The following is a 20111-nucleotide window of genomic DNA, read 5'->3' on the forward strand; positions in this document are numbered from 1 at the left end:
AGACAAGAAACCTTTATTAGTCTATGTAAGCATTATAGCTTGGATACCAAGAGCTTTGGGTCTGGAGTCATTCTGACTTGTCTATTTAAAATGTGAACTTGGGCCAATTTCTCATCACCTATTTCAGATGGGACAGTAACACCTCCCTGACTGGTTTGTTAGGAGTGATAGAGTCAAAACGAAATAATGTTTTAAAAATGCCAATAATGAGATGAGACGTAGTACATAATAGGCTTTCAGCCAGAGGTGGTTCATTTTAAAGATTTTTATCAGAGATTGGGGTTTCATTTGGGTCAGAATTGGGGAGAATTGGATGTAACCAGTTTGGAGATTGTGAGTCAGTTTCATCAGGCCTGGTATATGCTACTGAACAAAGATATTCTCACAGCCCCTTACTCAGATCTTAATTTTATTAGTATCAGTGTTACAGTGTATTCTGTATTTATGCTTTGTGTTCAAGAATTGTAAAGCTACATGTTACTTTTTTTTTTTGTTTTTTGCTTATAGGATTCAATGGTCTCAATTTAAAGGCTATTTTATTTTCAAACTGGAGAAAGTAATGGATGATTTCAGAACTTCAGCTCCTGAACCGAGAGGTCCTCCCAACCCTAATGTCGAATATATTCCCTTTGATGAAATGAAGGAAAGAATACTGAAAATTGTCACTGGATTTAATGGGTATGCACTTAATATTATTTTAAAGGTTTAATTTTTAGCAGAACATTATGGATTTTTATTTAAGCTTTGATCGTTGATTATCCATTTAGTAAGTTCTGTGTCTCTGGTGACATTTAATAGTGATTTTTAGCTTACAAGTATTTAAAATAATTACAATGTATTTAATTTATTTAACTTGAACCACCTTTACCGTTATCAGTGGCATTTGGACTTTAAATGGTTTTGACAGTGGAAACATTCAGGAAATATGTTAGTTTTTTCTTTCCATTTTATATGTGATATTATAAATCTTTATACTTTGCCTAGGACCTGCATATCATTGAGATGAGTAACTTTTTTTTTTTTTAATGAAAAATAACAATTTATGAATGCACCTACTTAGGACTTTCTATTTAAATTTTTTTTTGGAGTTCCTCTTTTACTCCCAAGTAACAAGTAATCATTTTTAGCCCTTTGTAAAACATTGCATTAAAGGGTCACTGCATTAAAATGCTATTTTAAAAAATGTTGCTGCATGTCATATTCCGTGTCATTTTAAATATTTTTCTTTTTAGGACTTTGTATTTATAGGGTTTTCTTTATTGAAGGGAAGAAGTATTTGTGAAGTTGAATTGTTCAATATTTAGATTGACGTTAGGAGTGTGAGGTGACAATACCAAATTTAATGAATTGTGGATATGTTAACCATGAATTCATATTTGGGATAGGTTTTATTTGAAGAGGTTTCATTTGTAAGGATTTTTATTTAGGTAGCATAAACAGTCTCATTCTTTTCAGATATTTAAACACATGGGATTTGCAACAAGGTAGTGTAATTCAGTTAATCCTTTGTTATGTATCATGTTTTTAAGTTTTGAGTTTTGCTTAAAATAACAAATTCTTAGGCTTTTGGTTTTAGGTATCTTACTAAAATACTTTTTGGGGATAGAATTTACAGCTTTATCTTTGAACTGCCTTTAGGGGCTTGGGGTAGGCGGGAGATTTATTTTGACTTTGTACCCTATTGTACTTTTGTACACTGCACTGAAAATTATCTGTATGCACATACTGCTTTGTTAATAATAGTATTTTTTAAAGGCACATACCCAGACAATGCCACATGCTTTATATTAGAAATATGTTGCATAAGATTTACTCTTGAACTGGATTATTAGAAGAATACTTCTTAGGGATATTTATAAATAGTACATAGTACTTAGACATTATAACTCATCTTTTCATTTCAATAAGTTATGGCTACCATTTACAAATTAAGAGTTAAGGTAAAACAGGTCATATTATGCTACTGCTTTGTGAATGTTAAGCTAATATACTTGTGATTCTGAATTAGTAATACTATTTTCAGTTCTTTCAAAATTAAGATGGACCAGACAGATACGTAGAATAAATAAAATCTAAATATTTATAATTTCTTAGTCTGTAAAACAGGTAATTGACGTACTTCTGAAAATGATTTGAACGGTCATTAAATGCATACCTAAGACAGATAATTGCTTTTAAAATATTTTTCATCTTTGAGCCATAAGTATTTTGAACTTACGTTGTTTTTAATTTGATTTTTCAGAATAGCAGTTTATGAATCCTTTTCCCTAATCAGGCAGGATCAAAGCCTTAATCAGTGATAAATATTTTTCGGTTTTTAATTTTTTTTGTCTGTATTATATGTTGGTATATTGAAACATGTTTATGATTTTTTCAATTTTATTTTTATGTTTGAATGTATATAAATTAATTGGTGTTTTAAAAATTTTGCTAAGAGTGGCGGCTGTAAGTAGCATTTTGGTCTTTTTCAGCCAGATTTGAGGATTTGTCCTTTTTAGTATACCTTTCCCGCTGTTTATAATAGGTCACCTTTTAAGTTACAGAAATATTTGTTCATAGTTTTAAAAAGATCCTTAGATGTCATAGGAGTAGTACATAAAGTGGGATCATGTCATACGCTAGTTGTATTTTCCTTTTCGAAGAGCTTTGAAATCTCTGTATCAGTGCATTTATAGAGGTATCTTCTGTTCTTCTATGTATTTGAAATGACCGCATTATTTTTTATTATATGAACAAGTTTGCCTTGTTTCCATTGGTGGTGGGTGTTTATTTTTTGGCTGTTATAAGTAGTGCTTGTAGTGCGCATCCTTGTACATACCTTCTTGTGTTGATGAATGTCACACATTAAATGTATGTATAGATTGTTGCTTTTAATTTGTAGAAATGAAATTGTTACATCACAGTGTACGCATACTTAAAATTTCTGTTGAACTGCCAAGTTGACATTGCAAAATGTGTATCATTTCATGTGTATATAAATGCAGATATTGTATTCTTTAATATTTTTGTCTGTGTGTGTGGGTGCGCAGAGATTTGTGTGTCTTTGCAAGTGAAATTGAACATCTTATCAGGTGCTTATTGGCTCTTATAAATTGTGGTTTCATATATTTTTTTTATTTTGGGGTGATTTTCTTATCGGTAAGTTTATTGTTTTGTTTTTGCTTTTAATTAGTAAAAGCTCTGTTATTAAATGTTCGTAGTATTTAGTCCTGAAAAAGATTATCCATTTTCTAAAATTATTTTAGTATATTGTCAGCATTTAAATTTCCCTCTTTGACGTGGAAATTGTCCATTACCTTGTTGGCTTGATTTCTTGAGCTGTAAGATTCCGGAAAACAGGGTTAACCATCTTTTCTAAACAAGGCCTTCAAGAACAGTGAATGGCTGAACAGTAGGTTTTCAAACAAGTACACAATAAGTCAATGGAAGGAATAAAAACATGTTTCTATATTTATATTTTATTTCTAGTACTTCATTCCTACTAGTAAACACAGAGGGATTTCAAGGGGTAGAATGTAATTTACATTTCTAGTAGTTTTTTAAAAGATAGTTAAATGTCCTCTAAATTACTGACACCGAAGAATAATGAATATAAATTAACTGTGTGTCTTTGCTTCTCCTTTGTCAATGTTGTTAGACCTAAGACCTTTCTAAAATAAGCAGTAAGTTTAAGGTACTGTGGGTAGTTGACTAAAGTAGTATGGCTATGTATTTACGAGCAGGTCTGGAAAAAATACATAACCATTTGATACCTAAAGATCTTCTAATTGTCACATCATCTTTCTAAGGCAGGTACAGTTGGTTACAGCTGAAGAGCGCTTTTCATCTTTTGGCATGATAGTCTTTCTGAATATTGAATTTCTTCTCTAATGTTACTTTAACGTACATAAATGACCAGATTTTTCTTAGTCCTAAAAACTTTTATATTGTTTTATAGTGTATTGCACATGCAGAAATATCTCTTGTAAATTTCTGCACCCGAGAGTGTGCCTCTTCATACTTTTTTAAGAAGGTCATATGTGAGATTTTTATACTCCTAAATCTGGATCATAGATTTAAAGCGTAATCCTTTTTTGATTTTGTATTGTTTGCTTTATAGTTAGCTTGAGATTATTCAGGGATGAGAGAATAGGTTCTAGCTATTTGTTATTTTGTTCTCTTCCTTCCTTTGACCTATTTTATTGCTGCTGCTTGAATTCTCTTCAGTTGGTTGGGAAAAATAGAGTTTTTGTGTCAGTATTTGTTGAGCATATTAAATCTTTTTATTTTTTATTTTTTTTAAAGATTTTATTTACAATTTGACAGTGAGAGAGGGAACAGAAGCAGGGGTAGTGTGAGAGGGAGAAGCAGGCTTCCTGTGGAGCAGGTTGCCTGATGCGGGGCTTGATCCCAGAACCCTGGGATCATGACCTGAGCCAAAGGCAGATGCTTAACGACTGAGCCACTCAGGTGCCCCGAGCGTAAATCTTTTAGCTAAATGTGTTTATTTCCATTTTCTTTGCTCTCTTTCACATAGCATAACTAGTTGAGAATTGGAATTATTTAGTAGCCTTCTCTCCTCTTTCTACCCCTGCCTTGTCTTGTCCTTTGATCATATGGTTTGATTTGATGTTGTAATAAAATGTTTTAAATTGAAAAGTAGCGTGTAGCAGAAGTCTAATTTTTTTCTTGACATTTTCGATTTGATGCCAGGACAGTGACAATTCAGACTACTATAGGCACTATAAAAGATTAATTTGATTGAAAGTGTTGACAGTTGCTACACATTTATTTTGGGGTGGGGAATGGCTAGTTTACAGGTACTAGTTTACAGTTACTTAGCGTTATTTAAAGAGGCTGATTCTTCATTTTCTTAATTGTTTGTACTTGTCATTTTACATTGGTATTTTCAATAAATCTAAGAATTTCTAACATTTGATTTGAGGTAGAAAATATATACATAAGAATATTTAAGTATGTGTATATTTATACAGATGTAAAGCCTGAGTACAGATAGAGCATATTGCATAGATAATAAGATAAGGATAAAGATAATATCACGATTCCAGTGATATTTCTGACTTCTGTAGGACTTAAGAGTAAACAAAACTGAAACTGTTCAGCCTTGGATAACTGAGATAGATATAGAGATAGAGATTTTTTATTTTATTTTCTTGGTGATAACAGAGATACATTTAAGCTAGTTTTTACCTGAATAGTTCAAGTTAGATTTAAGTAATTCTTTAAGGCATAGTATAAATGTAGCCATTCATAGAAAATACATAGTAAAAATGACATCTTTATGCATAAAACTAAAGTGAGCTGGCTATTTTAACATTTTTCATAACAGGATGTCTGATTTTATGGTTCTCTCTTAGTTTTTATACGCAGATGGCCTCTGTGTTATATTTTATATTTCTTTATCTTTTTCATGAAGAAAGTTGATTGCATTATAAAGGAGTAAGGTAATCAGTTATCTGATTTTTATCTTCGATTCTGAATTAAATGTGCATTTTCCTTTTCTGAATGCTTTCTTTCCAACTGATACCTTGTATGCATTCAGAATAATTGTACATCTTAATGATGAAACATTTAAATAGACTAAGATAAATTTTAGTCAAACTGTAATCTCAGCTTAAAATGTAAGATAGGACATTCTTCCTTTAGGTGTTGGCCTTATTGTTTACAATTTCTTTCTATTAAAAATAGCATTAAATTGCTAATTCATGCTTAGATGTCTTTCTCTGATGTTCAGCCCCTTTCCTGATATTTGAATTCTCATAGCTTTCAGGTATGTAAGACTTAATGGGTATTAAGGGGTTGGGCGTGCAGAGGGAGAAGGGGAGAGGGAATCTCAAGCTGTATTTCAGGCTGTATCTCACAACCCTGAGATCATGACCTCAGCTGAAATCAAGAGTCAGTGCTTAACTGACTGAGCCACCCAGGTGCCCTGATACTTTTTTTTGTTGCAGTGAATGGGGACAGATTGCAGTAAATTCAGATACACTCTATAACTAATGTAAGACATGTTAGTTGCTCTCCTTGGAATTAAAAGGAATATTTTTTCTTTTTTTTTTTAAGATTTTATTTATTTATTTGACAGAGAGAGAAGAGCAGGGGGAGAGGGAGAAACAGGCTCTCCGCAGAGCAGAGAGCCTGATGCGGGACTCGATCCCAGGACCCTGAGATCATGACCTGAGCCAAAGGCAGACGCTTAACTGACGGAGCCACCCAGGCGCCCCTAAAAGGAATATTTTAAAAGACAGAGATAAACTTTTGGTTTTGTTCCTCTGTAGTTGGTCTTTGGACTGTTTGTGTTTTCTACAGCTCCCATTAATTAGTGGGTGACATCAGTATGATGATAGGAACTAAGATTTAATGAACACCTTATAAAATATTTCAGGCACTGTTAAGTGGTTTATATATAATATATTTTATTTAGTCTTCATGATAATCAGTAGTGAGAAGTATACTTTCAGAATCCCTGTTTTCTAGATATGGTCATGAAGCTTTAAGAGAGAGAAATTTAACTTGGACATGGTCTCTTAGTGAGCTAGCGAGTGTGCTTCTTTAACCACACTACCTTATAATTTGTACATCAAAAGTAGCCTGGACGTCAGTGTTCTGTAGTATTTCCGAGTAATACCATTTGAAAGGACCTGTCACTTTTGGATCCTTTGCTTAATGTGGGGTTCCCCCTACCAAGTTTTGGATTTTGTAGACACACCTTTTTTTTTAAAGTTGAAAATGCTAGCTAGTCATGTTCCTTTTAAAAGCTCTCCCCCCCACTCCCCAGTTCCTTATGTAATCTTAGTTTTTATCTTAGGATGGCAGGCAAATAGGTAATATATTGCAGAGTAAACTGAATGTATTCTATTTGAAATAACCCCAGATATTTTTCTGTTAAGTAATTTATTTTACACTATATCGTTCCAATGAACATCCTTACCCCATTTCCCCAAATTTAGGGATTCTGGTTCAGATTTTTCATTGTGTGCATTTTTGCTTTTTTCTTCTTAGCATATGGGGTCTAAATTTAGTGATTTTTATTGGAAATAGTTTTACTATTTTCAGGAGTTAGAATAAACTGTTTTGTATGCTATATTTAAAGAGTAACAGAGTAAACCTTGCATATAGTTTTTGCACCAACCATTCATTTTGGATTTATCTGGTTTATTCTTATACCTCCTTTTAAAGATCTAACTTAGAAAGTGTTCCCAGGTTCAGACTTGCTTCCTTGGCATACAGTTTACTCTGTCTTGGTAACATTGCATACAAAATTATATTAACATTTATTGTAGTTATTTACATGCTCTGATTTCTAGCTTGTGGTAGGCTTTCATATTTACCTAAAAGGTTAAAAAGTACAGCTGTGTAAAGAGACCTTCAGTGCAGTTGTCAAGATTATATTAATGTTTCCAAAGGATACTTTTATATGCAAGTAATATTTGTATTTTAGCCTGCTTACGCAAGGGGTGGGTATTATTTGACATTTTAGTGCCATCTATTGGACACTTCGTAAAAAGCTCCTGAAAGTGTCTAAGGAGTAAACACATTTTATCATAGGCTTTTATTGCTAACAGTGCTGTGCAAACATAATACATTTTTCCCCCTAAAAGCAGTATTATTTATCAACACATGCATTGTTAATAATTGGCTACACTTTTACTTACCTTCCTGAAGAAAATTAGCCAAAGCATGTAGTGTAAACATTATTAAACAGAAAGTTTAAAGATACTTATGTTTTCTTTTTTTTTTTAAGATTTTATTTATTTATTTGACACAGAGAGACACAGCGAGAGAGGGAACACAAGCAGGGGTGGGTGGGAGAGGGAGAAGCAGGCTTCCCGCGGAGCAGGGAGCCCGATGCGGGGCTGGATCCCAGGACCCTGGGATCATGACCTGAGCCGAAGGCAGACGCTTAATGACTGAGCCACCCAGGTGCCCCAAAGATACTTGTATTTTAAAGCTATTTTTTACCTTAAGAGAAAATACTGGTTTTGGTGTTTGAAAGAAATTTAGTTGGAGGAAAAGACATAGATAATACCTATTGAAGTATTTGTCATTTGAGATTATTTGAATATTCTTAATACTGAGAGCTGTTTTGCTTATTTTTGAATAATATATACATTTTTAAGTGTAGTATCACCGTGAGTTATTAATGAGGGAATAGCATAGGTGGAGTTTGTGTGTTTAAGGTTTGGAAAGTAATGAACTTGAAGAGAAGGGGCTGAGGTGCACATATACCATTAATACTCAGAAATCCCTGGTGGTACTGCATTTCAGATATATAGGTGTACAAATAACGTGTATATTGAACCTAATATAAAGGAGGAGATCCTGCCCTTAAGCTTTCAGTCAAATCTGAGGAAAGACAATTTGTAAACTCATGTTGTTTATTATGTATGTAGCTTGGGAAAATGTTTCCCTTAATTTTTTAATGCAGTTAACAGTTTTGTGTATTAGCTGTAAGTTTTCACTTATGTGGTGTCTTTATAGGAATGAATAAAACAGACCAGTAAGCTGTTTCTTTATTAGTAACATTGTTGGTGTGCTTTGTTTGCATTTTCCATTTCAAAGATTCTTAGTTTTGACTGTGTGTGTACTCCCCTCTGACCATATTTTCAAAAGGAAGAAACCGTATTCTTTCTCAGAAACCCAGAGGAATTTCCTTTAGCAGTCATGGCGAACAGAGTTCTGTAATTTCTAGTTGCTTCTGAGTATTTGTGATATCAGACACACATTCTGTCTTTTAGTTAGCACGCAGTCTTTTGTTGACAGAATGATAGCTTTCTGATTTTTAGGTTTTGATGCTACTTGAGAAAAGGCCGATTCTTGGCCTCTAATAAGTAAAATGTTTGTTTTCATATGAATACACTTTATACCTTTCCAAATTTGTTATAAACTTTATACTGACTTTTTATAAGAACATAAGAATATTGATGCTAAGAATATGAGAACTAAATATAGTCTGTCCCATTAGAAAATAAACAAGATTTTAAGTATGTTTGGAATAATGGAGGGGAGGACAAGGGATTTGAAGTTAGAGACACTGGGTTTGAGTCTTGGCACTATTATGCACTAGCTGCTTTCCTTTGTGGGAGAATATTGTGTCAAAATGCCTATACATAATAAAGAACTTTGTAAATATTAACTCTTAATTTGAGGTTTTGTAATTCTCTTTAAGGTGAATAAATATATTTGAATAGCATATAAGGAAGTCTGAAGTTTATGTTTGTACTTTTTAGCTGTGTTTGTCTTATCTAATGCTCATGTTTGCTGTTCAGACTGTAATTCTGAGGAATGCTAATAGTGTGTGAGATAATTTTTTTTAATATTTATAAAAGATTTTGTTCCAACTTATATCAGTTTTGTATTTGGTATGATCAAGTGAAAATTTGATTATGGTATTTTACATCTGATGAAACATAGATTGTAAAACTAACTGTGGAGCAGAACCCTATTTATAATACTTTTTCATTGGAATCATTTGCCTTGTTCTATATGATAACAAAACATCTGTAGTTTTATTTGGAGACACTGTAAAGAAATCTTTGTGTGCAAAGGAATGCTTGAGGAAAAGTTCTGTATTTAATAAACTGTAACTTGATTATTATTTGTGTTGCCTCTCTTGTAAACTTTAAAATAATTATATTGAGAATGTTAAAATATATTTCTCCATTAGTTTTGAAACTTAAAATTTTGTGTGTTCTTTTTTTAATTGCTTAGGGATTTTCTTGTTTAAAAAGACAGGTGTGCTTATTGTCTTGCCTATTTTTTAAGTCACTCATCTATTCATTTCCCTATTGTAGCATTTTCTTTTGTCATTTAATACATGGGTGACTAGATAAATCTTTAAATAGCAAGAGTGATAATGTTCCTAATTCTCTTGATAATTAATGACCTCAAACTATAAAATTATATTCTTTTGCAGTATCCCTTTTACTATTCAGCGACTATGTGAATTGCTAACAGATCCAAGGAGAAACTATACAGGAACAGACAAATTTCTCAGAGGAGTAGAGAAGGTATTTATTTTATCATTGGGATTATATTAAACTTTAATCTATTTCAGAAGAGAGCACTGAGTAAGTTCTGTTTTAGGCACCTTTTCTTCAAATAGGTTTCCTGAAACCTACCTGAAGTTTTTCTCAAATTGTTTTCCTAATCTGGGAAAAACTAGGTTTTGGAGTGAGATTTAATAGGAGGGGCACAGAGGGAGGACTTGTGATCAGTTAAGTATGGGGAAAGCAGCTTCTTGTCTCTTCAAAATTCCTAGTATACATTAACATTAAAGGCTCTGCAAAGTTTTGGCATTGACATTTCCATTATAGTTGTGTTTTGCACACTTGTTTACCCATGGAATTCATTTCTTCATTTCTGGATTTGGTGCACAGCTTTGGAAAATCTGATGCAAAAATTTAACTTAGATATTGAGAGAAAGATGTAGATCAGACTTAAGAAAGAAGAAAGCATTGGTGTTTTTTGTGGGTAGGGGATGTTGTAAGAGAAGGGCATTTTGGATCAAGGAAACAATGTGATGAACAAAGACATCAAGGTGTTTGAGGGAATGAAAAGTAGGAAATTGACTTATTTGAGGAACCAGTGAAGGAGCCCTGTGGGAACCAAGATTGGACCAGTAGGTTGCTAATTCCCTCTTTGATCCTAGAACATAGTCCAATGTTCATTTTATGGTTCTAATTCAAATTCAGTTTAGTCTACCCTTGGAGCAGGAATCTAAAACCATTACTTAATGTTTACAATAGATCTTAGGGCTTTACTGGTTTAATTTGTTTTGTTGAGCTTCCATGCCCTTGATTTAATAAGATTCCTGAAGGGCAGGAAACTGAGATGATTCATCAGTACTTACTTTCAGCTTATTGGACTTTCAATAATTAGATTTTGGCAATCTTTGAAGAGGCAGTCAAAAGTAGTCGTATCAGGAGTGGCCCTGTCACCAAATCAGGACTGCTATGTTTCATATTTGGGTGACCGTGGACCAGTTACATAACCTAAGTCTCAGTTTCTGATCTGTGAAGTATGATAATAAGAGGGCTGTGGAGGGGATCAAATGAAAAGCACTTACTCTGGCTCATACTACACTTTTAATGAATATTGACTATTAGTAAAGTCAGTATTAACTGGGAAGATTATATTATTAAAAAGGTCTGAAGCTTTTTGGGGGGGGTTATGATGCTACTACACATCAGGCTTTTGATTGGGTACTGCTTTTTAAGGAAATTCATTATATGTGGCCTAAATACTTCAGTCTCTAAGTATCTTGGCATGATTTCGATCTAAAACTATTCCACTGTATTACATTTGATATATAATGTCAGGGCTCCATAGTAGCTAGAGTAGAGTTAAAATAATACTGGCAGAAGGAGCAAATGGTTTAGTAGGTTATTAGATTTAGTTATTGTTTTAGTTTCTGTTGTTTGATTAAAAGTTTTTTTTTTTTTTAAAGATTTTATTTATTTGACAGAGACACAGCAAGAGAGTGAACACAAGCAGGGGGAGTGGGAGAGGGAGAAGCAGGCTCCCTGCAAAGCAGGGAGCCCGATGCGGGGCTTGATCCCAGGACCCTGGGATCATGACCCGAGCCGAAGGCAGATGCTAAACGACTGAGCCACCCAGGCGCCCCATGATTAAAAGTTTTTACTTTTAACCATTTATTTTTTTTATTAGTAAAATTGGAGAAGATAGGAACTTAATCTGCCAGGGTGATTCTGAGAGCTTCAAAACAAATGATTAAACCTTATGTCGTAGTGCTTTGCATCATATTAAAGCATCAATTTTTGTTATTGCAGAATGTGATGGTTGTTAGCTGTGTTTATCCTTCTTCAGAGTAAGTATAAAGATTTTTGTATTTCTGTATATACTGATTATATCATTTCTAATATATTAGTCTTTAAATTAGGTTACATTTATTTTGTATGGAATGAAGCAGGATAACATTTATAAATACTTGTGAACCTACCACCCAGTCCCTCAAGTAGAATATTACCAATGATATTATCTATCTATAAGTTTTTCTAGTAAAGAGATTTGGATTAAAGTGATGATTTACTGTAATCTTAAGATTTGTGGATTTATGTACTGTCATGGTACTCAGGGCCCTGAGATCCCAGAGATCCCATCCTAGATACCTTACCATGGCGTCTCTGGGGCATAACTCCCAGGTTTGGAATAGTTTCTTGATGACTTTCCTCCTCATGATGGAAAAGTATTTCCAGTTGTCAAGATTTATATAGCAAATTAAGGTGTTGGTTTAAGACACAGTCGTTAGCACTATTGATGTTTTGTTATGAGTGGTTGTCCTGGGAATTAAAGCGGGTTTAGCACTGTCCTTGGCTTCTCCCTACTGGATGCCAGTAATGTCTCTCTTTCCCTGAAAAATGTGTTCAGACATTGCCAAAAGTCCCCTGGGGCGGTGGGCTCCGTGAAGGGGAGTTGAGAGGAGAATGTTGTCTCCTGTTGAAAAACACTGGATTTATAAAGTGTCTGTGATTTCATAGACAATAACAGTTTTTTAGAACTCTCACAAGAATATACCTGTGTTAAATGAGATACTAAGATAATCCCATAATTTAATGCTGTTTCTCTCAAAAGTCTGTTTGGTTCTGTAATTGTGAGATCGTACAAAAGATCTTTTAGGCCTATTGCTCTTACCAAATTAAAGACCTAAACGATCTATAATAGTGTTTTTTCTTTTCTCATAGGAAAAACAATTCCAATAGTTTAAATCGAATGAATGGTGTTATGTTTCCTGGAAATTCACCAAGTTATACTGAACGGTGAGATTATTGACTTTAATATCCAGAGAAATTGTATTTTCCTAATTTTGAGAAGCAGGTTCAATATACTTTCTTAAATAAAGTTGGGCATTTTATGGAAGATATAGGATATACTAAACAATTAATTTGGTAACCCTTAAATCTGAAAGTCAAAGTTAGAGTAAATACTTCTGTGATGTCTTCACATAAGCAAACCTTGGGAGGGTGACTTCTTACCAAAATGGGAAAATGATGTTCATTTATCTTATCCTAGGTCTAATATAAATGGGCCTGGAACACCCAGGCCACTTAATCGACCAAAGGTTTCTTTGTCGGTCCCGATGACAACAAATGGCTTGCCTGAGAGCACAGACAGCAAAGAGTCAAACTTACAGCAAAATGAGGACAAAAATCACAGGTTTGTATGTGATTTATATTTAAAAACAAAAAATGTTTTCAAAATAAGTTGACATTTATCCATTGTTTTCAGCACTCATTATTTACTATATACTCTTGTTTTGAGGAACACAGCAAGGTTTTAGTGTGGTCTGTGGCTTCTGGACATTCTCAGCATTAGCACATGATGAAGATGCTTAGAATGCTTAAAACTGCTAATTTGGGGAGATCCTATTTATAATAGGATCTTAAGAAAGTAAAGTGGTTCTGGTGTTTTCTATTTCTTGTTTTTGAAAGTAACCTGAAAAGATTTATAAATGAGTTGAAAATTTTGTGAGTTATTTCTCATTGGAGATCATTAAAGGAAACCTTTTATTTATATCCCATCTCAGATTTTCTGCGTCACATTAAGGGAAAGCAGACTAAATGAGTGAGAGGTCTTAATGAGTATGTCCATCTGGAAGACTTGTAGTTCCTTTATGGGAAGACATTTAACTTACTGGAGAATTGAACAGAAATGCCGTATAACTTGTTCACTAATTCTAGTGGGAAATATTCTTGACACAGTTTAGGTTCCCTTGAAATTATTCTCTTGTGTTTTTCTTTACCCAGATGTTATAATTTAACTTTGACACAGAAATACAGTTTTAAAAATTATTAGACCTTAAAAATGAGAATGTGGAAGATGAAGAAAACAGTCTTTATTAATGACACTTTAAAAAAACATTTACAGTGACTCTGCGACATCTGAATCAGAAGGTTCCTCAGTGAGCCCTATAAAAAATAAACATGCAGATGAAGATGCTGTGGAGGCCGAGGGGCATGAGGTAAAAAGACTCAGGTTTGACAAAGAAAGTGAAGTCAGAGAGACAGCCAGTCAAACATCTTCCAGTGAAATTGCTTCGGTTATGGTAGAAGAAACAGAAGCATCGTCGTCACCTCAGGATAAAGACAAGGAAAGTAGTTGTACCAGGCAGCACTGTACAGAAGAGGATGAAGAAGAGGATGAAGAGGAAGAAGAAGGTATTTAGAGACCATCTGTAAAAGGGTGGAGTAAGGAGATCCTCAAATTCTTGTACTTCATTTTGCGTGAAAGAATTTAACATAATGGAACTCCTTATAATGCTGATGTTGGGCTTTTCTCCCACCTGTATGTAGTTGCTGCTGAGTTTCAGGGGATATGATTTGAACTGTAGAATATCAGAATTCATGAAACTTAACTGTGGAGGTATTTTGAAAATAAAATTTAACTACAACAACATTTGCTTATTTTTAGAGTCTTTTATGACATCAAGAGAAATGATCCCAGAAAGAAAAAATCAAGAAAAAGAATCTGATGATGCCTTAACTGTGAATGAAGAGACTTCTGAGGAAAATAATCAAATGGAGGAATCTGATCTGACTCAAGCTGAGAAAGATTTACATTCTGAAGGTAGTGAAAATACAGGCCCTGTAAGTAGTGGTTCTGATTGCCATGAGACAGAAGAATTAGTAGGATCCAACTCCAGTAAAACTGGAGAGATTCTCTCAGAGTCATCCATGGAAAATGACGACGAAACCACAGAAGTCACAGATGAACCAATGGAACAAGACTAATTATTTAGAAACATGTAGATGCAGTATTTTACATACAGTTCTGGTTTTACACTGTATAAAACTTTTATGTAATAAAGTGGACCTTTAGTTTTACAAGAGAAGCAGGTTGTAAAATAAAGTACTTTATGGGATAAATCCTGAAAGAGTTGTACATGTAAGAACTGTGAATATCAGCTCCTCTGGGTCCTGCTTACCGCTGACTTTTTTTTCAGTCTGGTCAAATCAGTGGTTTGTGTATAGATTTTTTTTTTTTTAAGAATTAAAGTTTTTAAACTGGAAGGTAATAATTATAATTTTGAAAACCTTTTGGAGATGATCACATTTAGTTTATACATATGCAAGAAATCTTTTTGTCTTGTCTCTTTCTGACAACTCTAGCAGTTTTCATATTTTGGTCATAGTTTCAACATTTTAACATGTGAATTATAGGGTTTCATGCTGGTTTCCAGATTTTATTGTTTGACTATGTACAGTGGAACTTTAAGTCATATATACATATATATATATTATTCTAAGGGGGGAAATGTTATATTTTTCTGTTTCTATAAGAGATGAATACAGTGGATACTTTTTCTATTGGTAATGATTGAGTTCACCTCTTTCAGAAGACAGTTTCAGTTTCTCTTCTGAGTAATTCAAATAAAATCTGGCCCTTGTGGAACCCTGGAAATAAGTCTGTTGAAATACCAGGTTAAACACATTCCAAGAGATCTGTTCAAACTAAAATTCTTTTGTATACTTTGAGGTGCCTGAGAAAAAGACTTCATTATTTATGAGAAAATACGCTTTATCTTGGAAACTGTGTTCAAACATTAGCTTACTATTTTATAGAATGAATGCTGACATGAGACCATCTCAGAAGAACCCGGCAGGTTCCTTGACCTTTTGCTTGCTTTTCTGAACATTGTGAATATTACACATTTCTTTCTAAATTATTCTAGAGTATGCAAATGTCAAAGGTATGAAACCCCACTGTACTGGAAAAATTAATATATTACTATAGTAATGTACTGGAGCTAAATGACTGAAGCTTTAGGGGTGCATAGAAACCACCATAATTTGTATGACATTTTGAAGTGAATTAAATATTTTTGAACATGCTTCTTCGACAGCCAGTGTTATATTTTTCAGATTAACACAAAGCACAATGATTACTCTAAACTCAATATTTTCAAATTCACATATTTAAAAGTCATGCAAACTGCAACTTCCCTGTCAAAATTACTGGCTGCCAAATTTATACCTGTTTCTTCAGCTGTACCTTTTGATATTTAGAATTTTTAAATTTCTGTAAAGTAGATTTTGTAGAATGTGATGTGTTCACTGCCTTTGTGAAGCGGTATATAATTGTATAATTTCTGTGTGTAAACTGAATGCTTGGGCTTTCAATACAGTATTCATATAAAGCAATAAATATTAATGTTATGAAATATTCGAGTACATTTTTATCAAAATACAAAAGAATCCCTTTTTTAGTTTCAGATACTGAAGTACACAGATGAACTTATAAAACTGATGCAAACAATTTCTGACACTGTATCATAATCTTTGGGGTGATGTGGGTGGCAGCCACAACTTTTGCATTTTGACTACTTAAATTGCTATGACTAAAATTACCAAAATGATTTGGCTCCGTTTATGTTTATAGGGTAAATATACTACTGACTGACTTGACTGTCAGGTTCACAGCAGCTTGGTGATATATTTAAGAATATGTCTAGTAGTTGACATAAAAACTGAATATTTACTGTACCCAGGAGGGGAGAAAAATCACACATTGTAAATTTTTAAAAATTTTTTTGCAAAAATGTTGAAGCCAATTTTAAATGTGACATTCATTTGTAGTGGCACCTGTTGACCTATTATTTTGTTGAGGGATATTTTGCCAATGAGAATAGATTTTAAACATTTTAAGTTTAGAAATTTTGAAATTTTCTTTAGAATATTTATGAAATTATTGTCAATAAACATATTCTTTAAGATCCTGTGACCTTTTGATATTTTTTGTTTTAACTGTGCCATGGACCATTTGTAAACAAATAGTTTACTTTTGTTGGTTATAAGTTGAAGATTTAGCGTCATGACTTTGAGGTCTGTGGTTTTATTTGTAAACTTGCAATTGCTATTTTTGCAAGGGCAAATGTATTTCTTTATTAAATAAAGTACAATAATGGTGAATGTACCAAAATGCCATCACTTAACTCTATGAGAGATCTGCATTTTAATCTATAGTTTAATAGTTTTAATATTTATTAGATATTCATATGTTGATCATAGATCAAACTTGTTGCTGTTTATACAGATAATTGTAGAATGCTAATGGAATATCTCCTTTAGGATAGGTGGAATACTTTTGTAGTTAAACTGGGAAACCTTGTTCAGCTGGTTTAAGATACTGATGCCCATTTGGAAGTAGATTTCCGCAAGTATGCATAGGTACACTTACACAGACTTTGCTTAATGAAAACATCAGTTCTAATAGTAACTGATTCAGATGTGAATTTTTTAAAGGCTAATTTTAGGCACATTTTCTTAACACACATCAGCGAAGTCATATTAAAAGACCTAAATGAAGAAGGAAGACCTCAGTGATTAAAAATGTTACTTTCTTTTTTCTTTTTCTTTTTTTTTTTTTTGGCCTTGAGCAGATTGTTTACCTGTTAGAATCTAGACTCTGAACCCAACATGTAAAAAGAACTTGAAATGCTGATGAGGATACAGAATATATATGTAATATGTTTTTAGCACTTTCCCCTTTTAAAAAAGTGAAAACATTACCCTAGTACATTTTAAAAAATACCATCTTTTCAGTTCTGAAAATGCAGCAGAACAGAAATGAGTAGTGGAAAATGTCATATTTTAATGGTTGATTATTAGATAAATTTAATCTAGTTAGGGTTTATTGTAACTACACCTTTCAACAGTGTGGACAGAGCAGTGAATTCCCCATCAGAGAGCTATAACCCTTTGGCTTAGAAAGGCATCCCAGAAATCCTGCGCCAGAAGGTGTAGCCTGTTAAAGCATGGAGGTTCAGAGTCCTTTGTTTTGCTGGTGTAGATAGGCATGTATTTATGCATTTTTGCATTTGTAAAATCAGTAATTTTTCAAATAATGTAAATGTAATATACTAGTTTACTTATAAAGGTACTATAGCAGAATCTATAGCTGCTACAATGTTTGATTATGAGAAATGTAATTTGATAAGGATGAAAATGCAACTTGTAGAACCAAAGGAAATAAAAATTTTGGATAGTGTTTCAAATTGTCTTCTGAACAGGAGTTTCTTAATTACATTGGTTTTGATCAACTGAAGCTCAGTTCTCTCAAGATTTGTGCTAATCATAAAATGGATGAATGCAAAAACACCTTGTAATTTTATGTGGAATTATTATAATTAGGTTTATTGGATTATTGGCCTAATAAGAATGCTAGTATGTATTGGTTAGGATACATCTAATATTTCACATTTAAAAAATAATCAGTACACTTTCTTCAGAATTTCCTTTTATTTCAATTTGGAGCCTAGATTACTTTGCCAAATGTATTATTTTCATAATGCAATAAAATATAAATTAGAAGAATATCTTTATGTGTGGAATTACTTTATTTGCCATTATGGTTCACACCTCTCTCCCAACTCTTCCTCCCCCAGTCACTTCAGATGGTTTAGGATCCATAAGCATTTTCTGGTCTGTAAGGGAAAAAGCTTAATGCAGGATTTTATTGCAGCTCTGTTTCTTAAGTGATAATGATATTTCCAACATGGAGGGTGCAGCTGACTTGAATGGACAACTCAAACCTGGTATCTGACAAAGTCCTGATTTACCTTATAAAACAGTTCTCTTTTGGCATAATTTGGCACTAATTTGCACGCATGGATCCACAACATTTGTATTGGAATCATTTTAGAAAGGTCTCCTTCAAATAACTACATGATTAGAAGTGTAGAATTGCCCTAAATGGAGAGAATGGATTCCGTTTTCTGAAAATTCGGGGTTCTTGTTTCTTTTATGTATTGCATAGTAGATGATAGTAAATAGTTAACACTTGGGGCTTTGGATTCAGAAGATAGTACCAATTAGCACATGCCTGAATTCAAGTATTTTTGAATTTCAGCTTCTTCATAATTGATCTCTAACTTAACCCGCAAGCAACTTTATTTCATAAACAGAATTGGTAGTACAGAGTTTGGGGTAATGATGAGAAGACTGTTGCACTAAATAGCATGATGATGCACCATCCCCGGCCACTTGCCTTTTACTGTTGTATTCTAACGGTTTTAGAGCAACAGACTTTTTTTTTTCCTCCAAAATTCAGCAGTAGAGTTTGTGGTTTAGGTTTATACTTCCAGGCTTTTTCTTCCCAAAAGCAGTGAGTTTTTTAACTAAAAATAATGACACAGAAATGCCAGCAATCCCGTTTCCCAGTCTGCACACTCCACTGTTAACACTAATTTTTATACTTGCACAAGCTAGCCTTGTGCTTGGCAAGTGGTTAACAGCTGAAATCAGGTGGGCTTTGTGGATACTGTCAGCACAATCCATTTTGGGATTCCTAAATTTACTAATCCTACAATTTCTGCCCACTTGAAGGGTTCTGAGTTCATCCCTGAAGCCTTTCTTTGCTGCAGGTTTATGGAGTTGAGAGCAGTACACACAGTTGGATGCCCTTGACAGGAAATCCATGGGCAGTTAGACTGAATCACCAAGAAATAAGTGTCCCAGTAACAGAAGTTAGGTCTGTAAGACCAGCCTCCTCAGGCGTATAGAAAGGCACAGCACATCACCTGATGGTGGACAGGTGTTTCTCTAAGTTGGACATATAGTCAAACCAGTCAAGTCTGCTTTAATGTGGTATGATGGGACTTGATACTTGTTTACTAATTCTTGCATCAAGAAATGCTTGTGGTTGAGTAGGCTTGCGAGTGTTAATGCATATATTTGCTGAGAATTTGAGGGTTAAATATGTGGTCGGTATTGGGCTATCTTCATTTGGGATATTTTTCTTTGCATTTCTTGTAATGCTGCAGCATGGAAGGGTAAGCTTAGTTGATGATGACTAACAATTGCCGTGGGCATTTAGGAATGCACACAGTCTCCCACTTTTCAACTTGACTGGGTACCTAAAATTAAGTTGGGGGGGCAACTTGATGAGTGGTGTATTTGGGGGGCTCAAAGAGTAGACTCAGTCCATTTCCTACCTTTGAGGAATTCAGTCACCTTTGGAGAACAATAAGCAGTCCAAGTTTTGAACTAAGGGTAGTCTGTGACTTGGAAGATGCACTGGAGAGACAGCAGTTTAGTGCAATTGTTGCTGTCTGGGAAGGCTTCTCAGATTTGGCCTTGAGAGATGTACAGGGGGGT

At 33.8% G+C, this 20111-nt stretch overlaps 1 protein-coding gene across 1 annotated transcript in view; it reads left to right on the plus strand.

Annotated features, from left to right (window-relative positions):
• PPP4R2 (protein phosphatase 4 regulatory subunit 2) overlaps nucleotides 1-18331 on the plus strand; it is a 53624-nt gene extending 35293 nt beyond the window's left edge. Inside the window, exons 3-9 of the mRNA XM_032411770.1 lie at nucleotides 508-678; nucleotides 9914-10007; nucleotides 11790-11827; nucleotides 12702-12776; nucleotides 13030-13173; nucleotides 13885-14174; nucleotides 14428-18331. Of these exons, the coding sequence (XP_032267661.1) occupies nucleotides 508-678; nucleotides 9914-10007; nucleotides 11790-11827; nucleotides 12702-12776; nucleotides 13030-13173; nucleotides 13885-14174; nucleotides 14428-14747 (1132 nt within the window). The 3' untranslated portion in view covers nucleotides 14748-18331. The remainder of the gene's footprint in view (nucleotides 1-507; nucleotides 679-9913; nucleotides 10008-11789; nucleotides 11828-12701; nucleotides 12777-13029; nucleotides 13174-13884; nucleotides 14175-14427) is intronic.
• The last annotated feature ends 1780 nt before the right edge of the window (nucleotides 18332-20111 follow it).

The sequence above is a fragment of the Phoca vitulina genome, unplaced genomic scaffold (assembly GCF_004348235.1).
Source record: "Phoca vitulina isolate PV1807 unplaced genomic scaffold, GSC_HSeal_1.0 scaffold13, whole genome shotgun sequence".
NCBI lineage: Eukaryota > Metazoa > Chordata > Mammalia > Carnivora > Phocidae > Phoca > Phoca vitulina.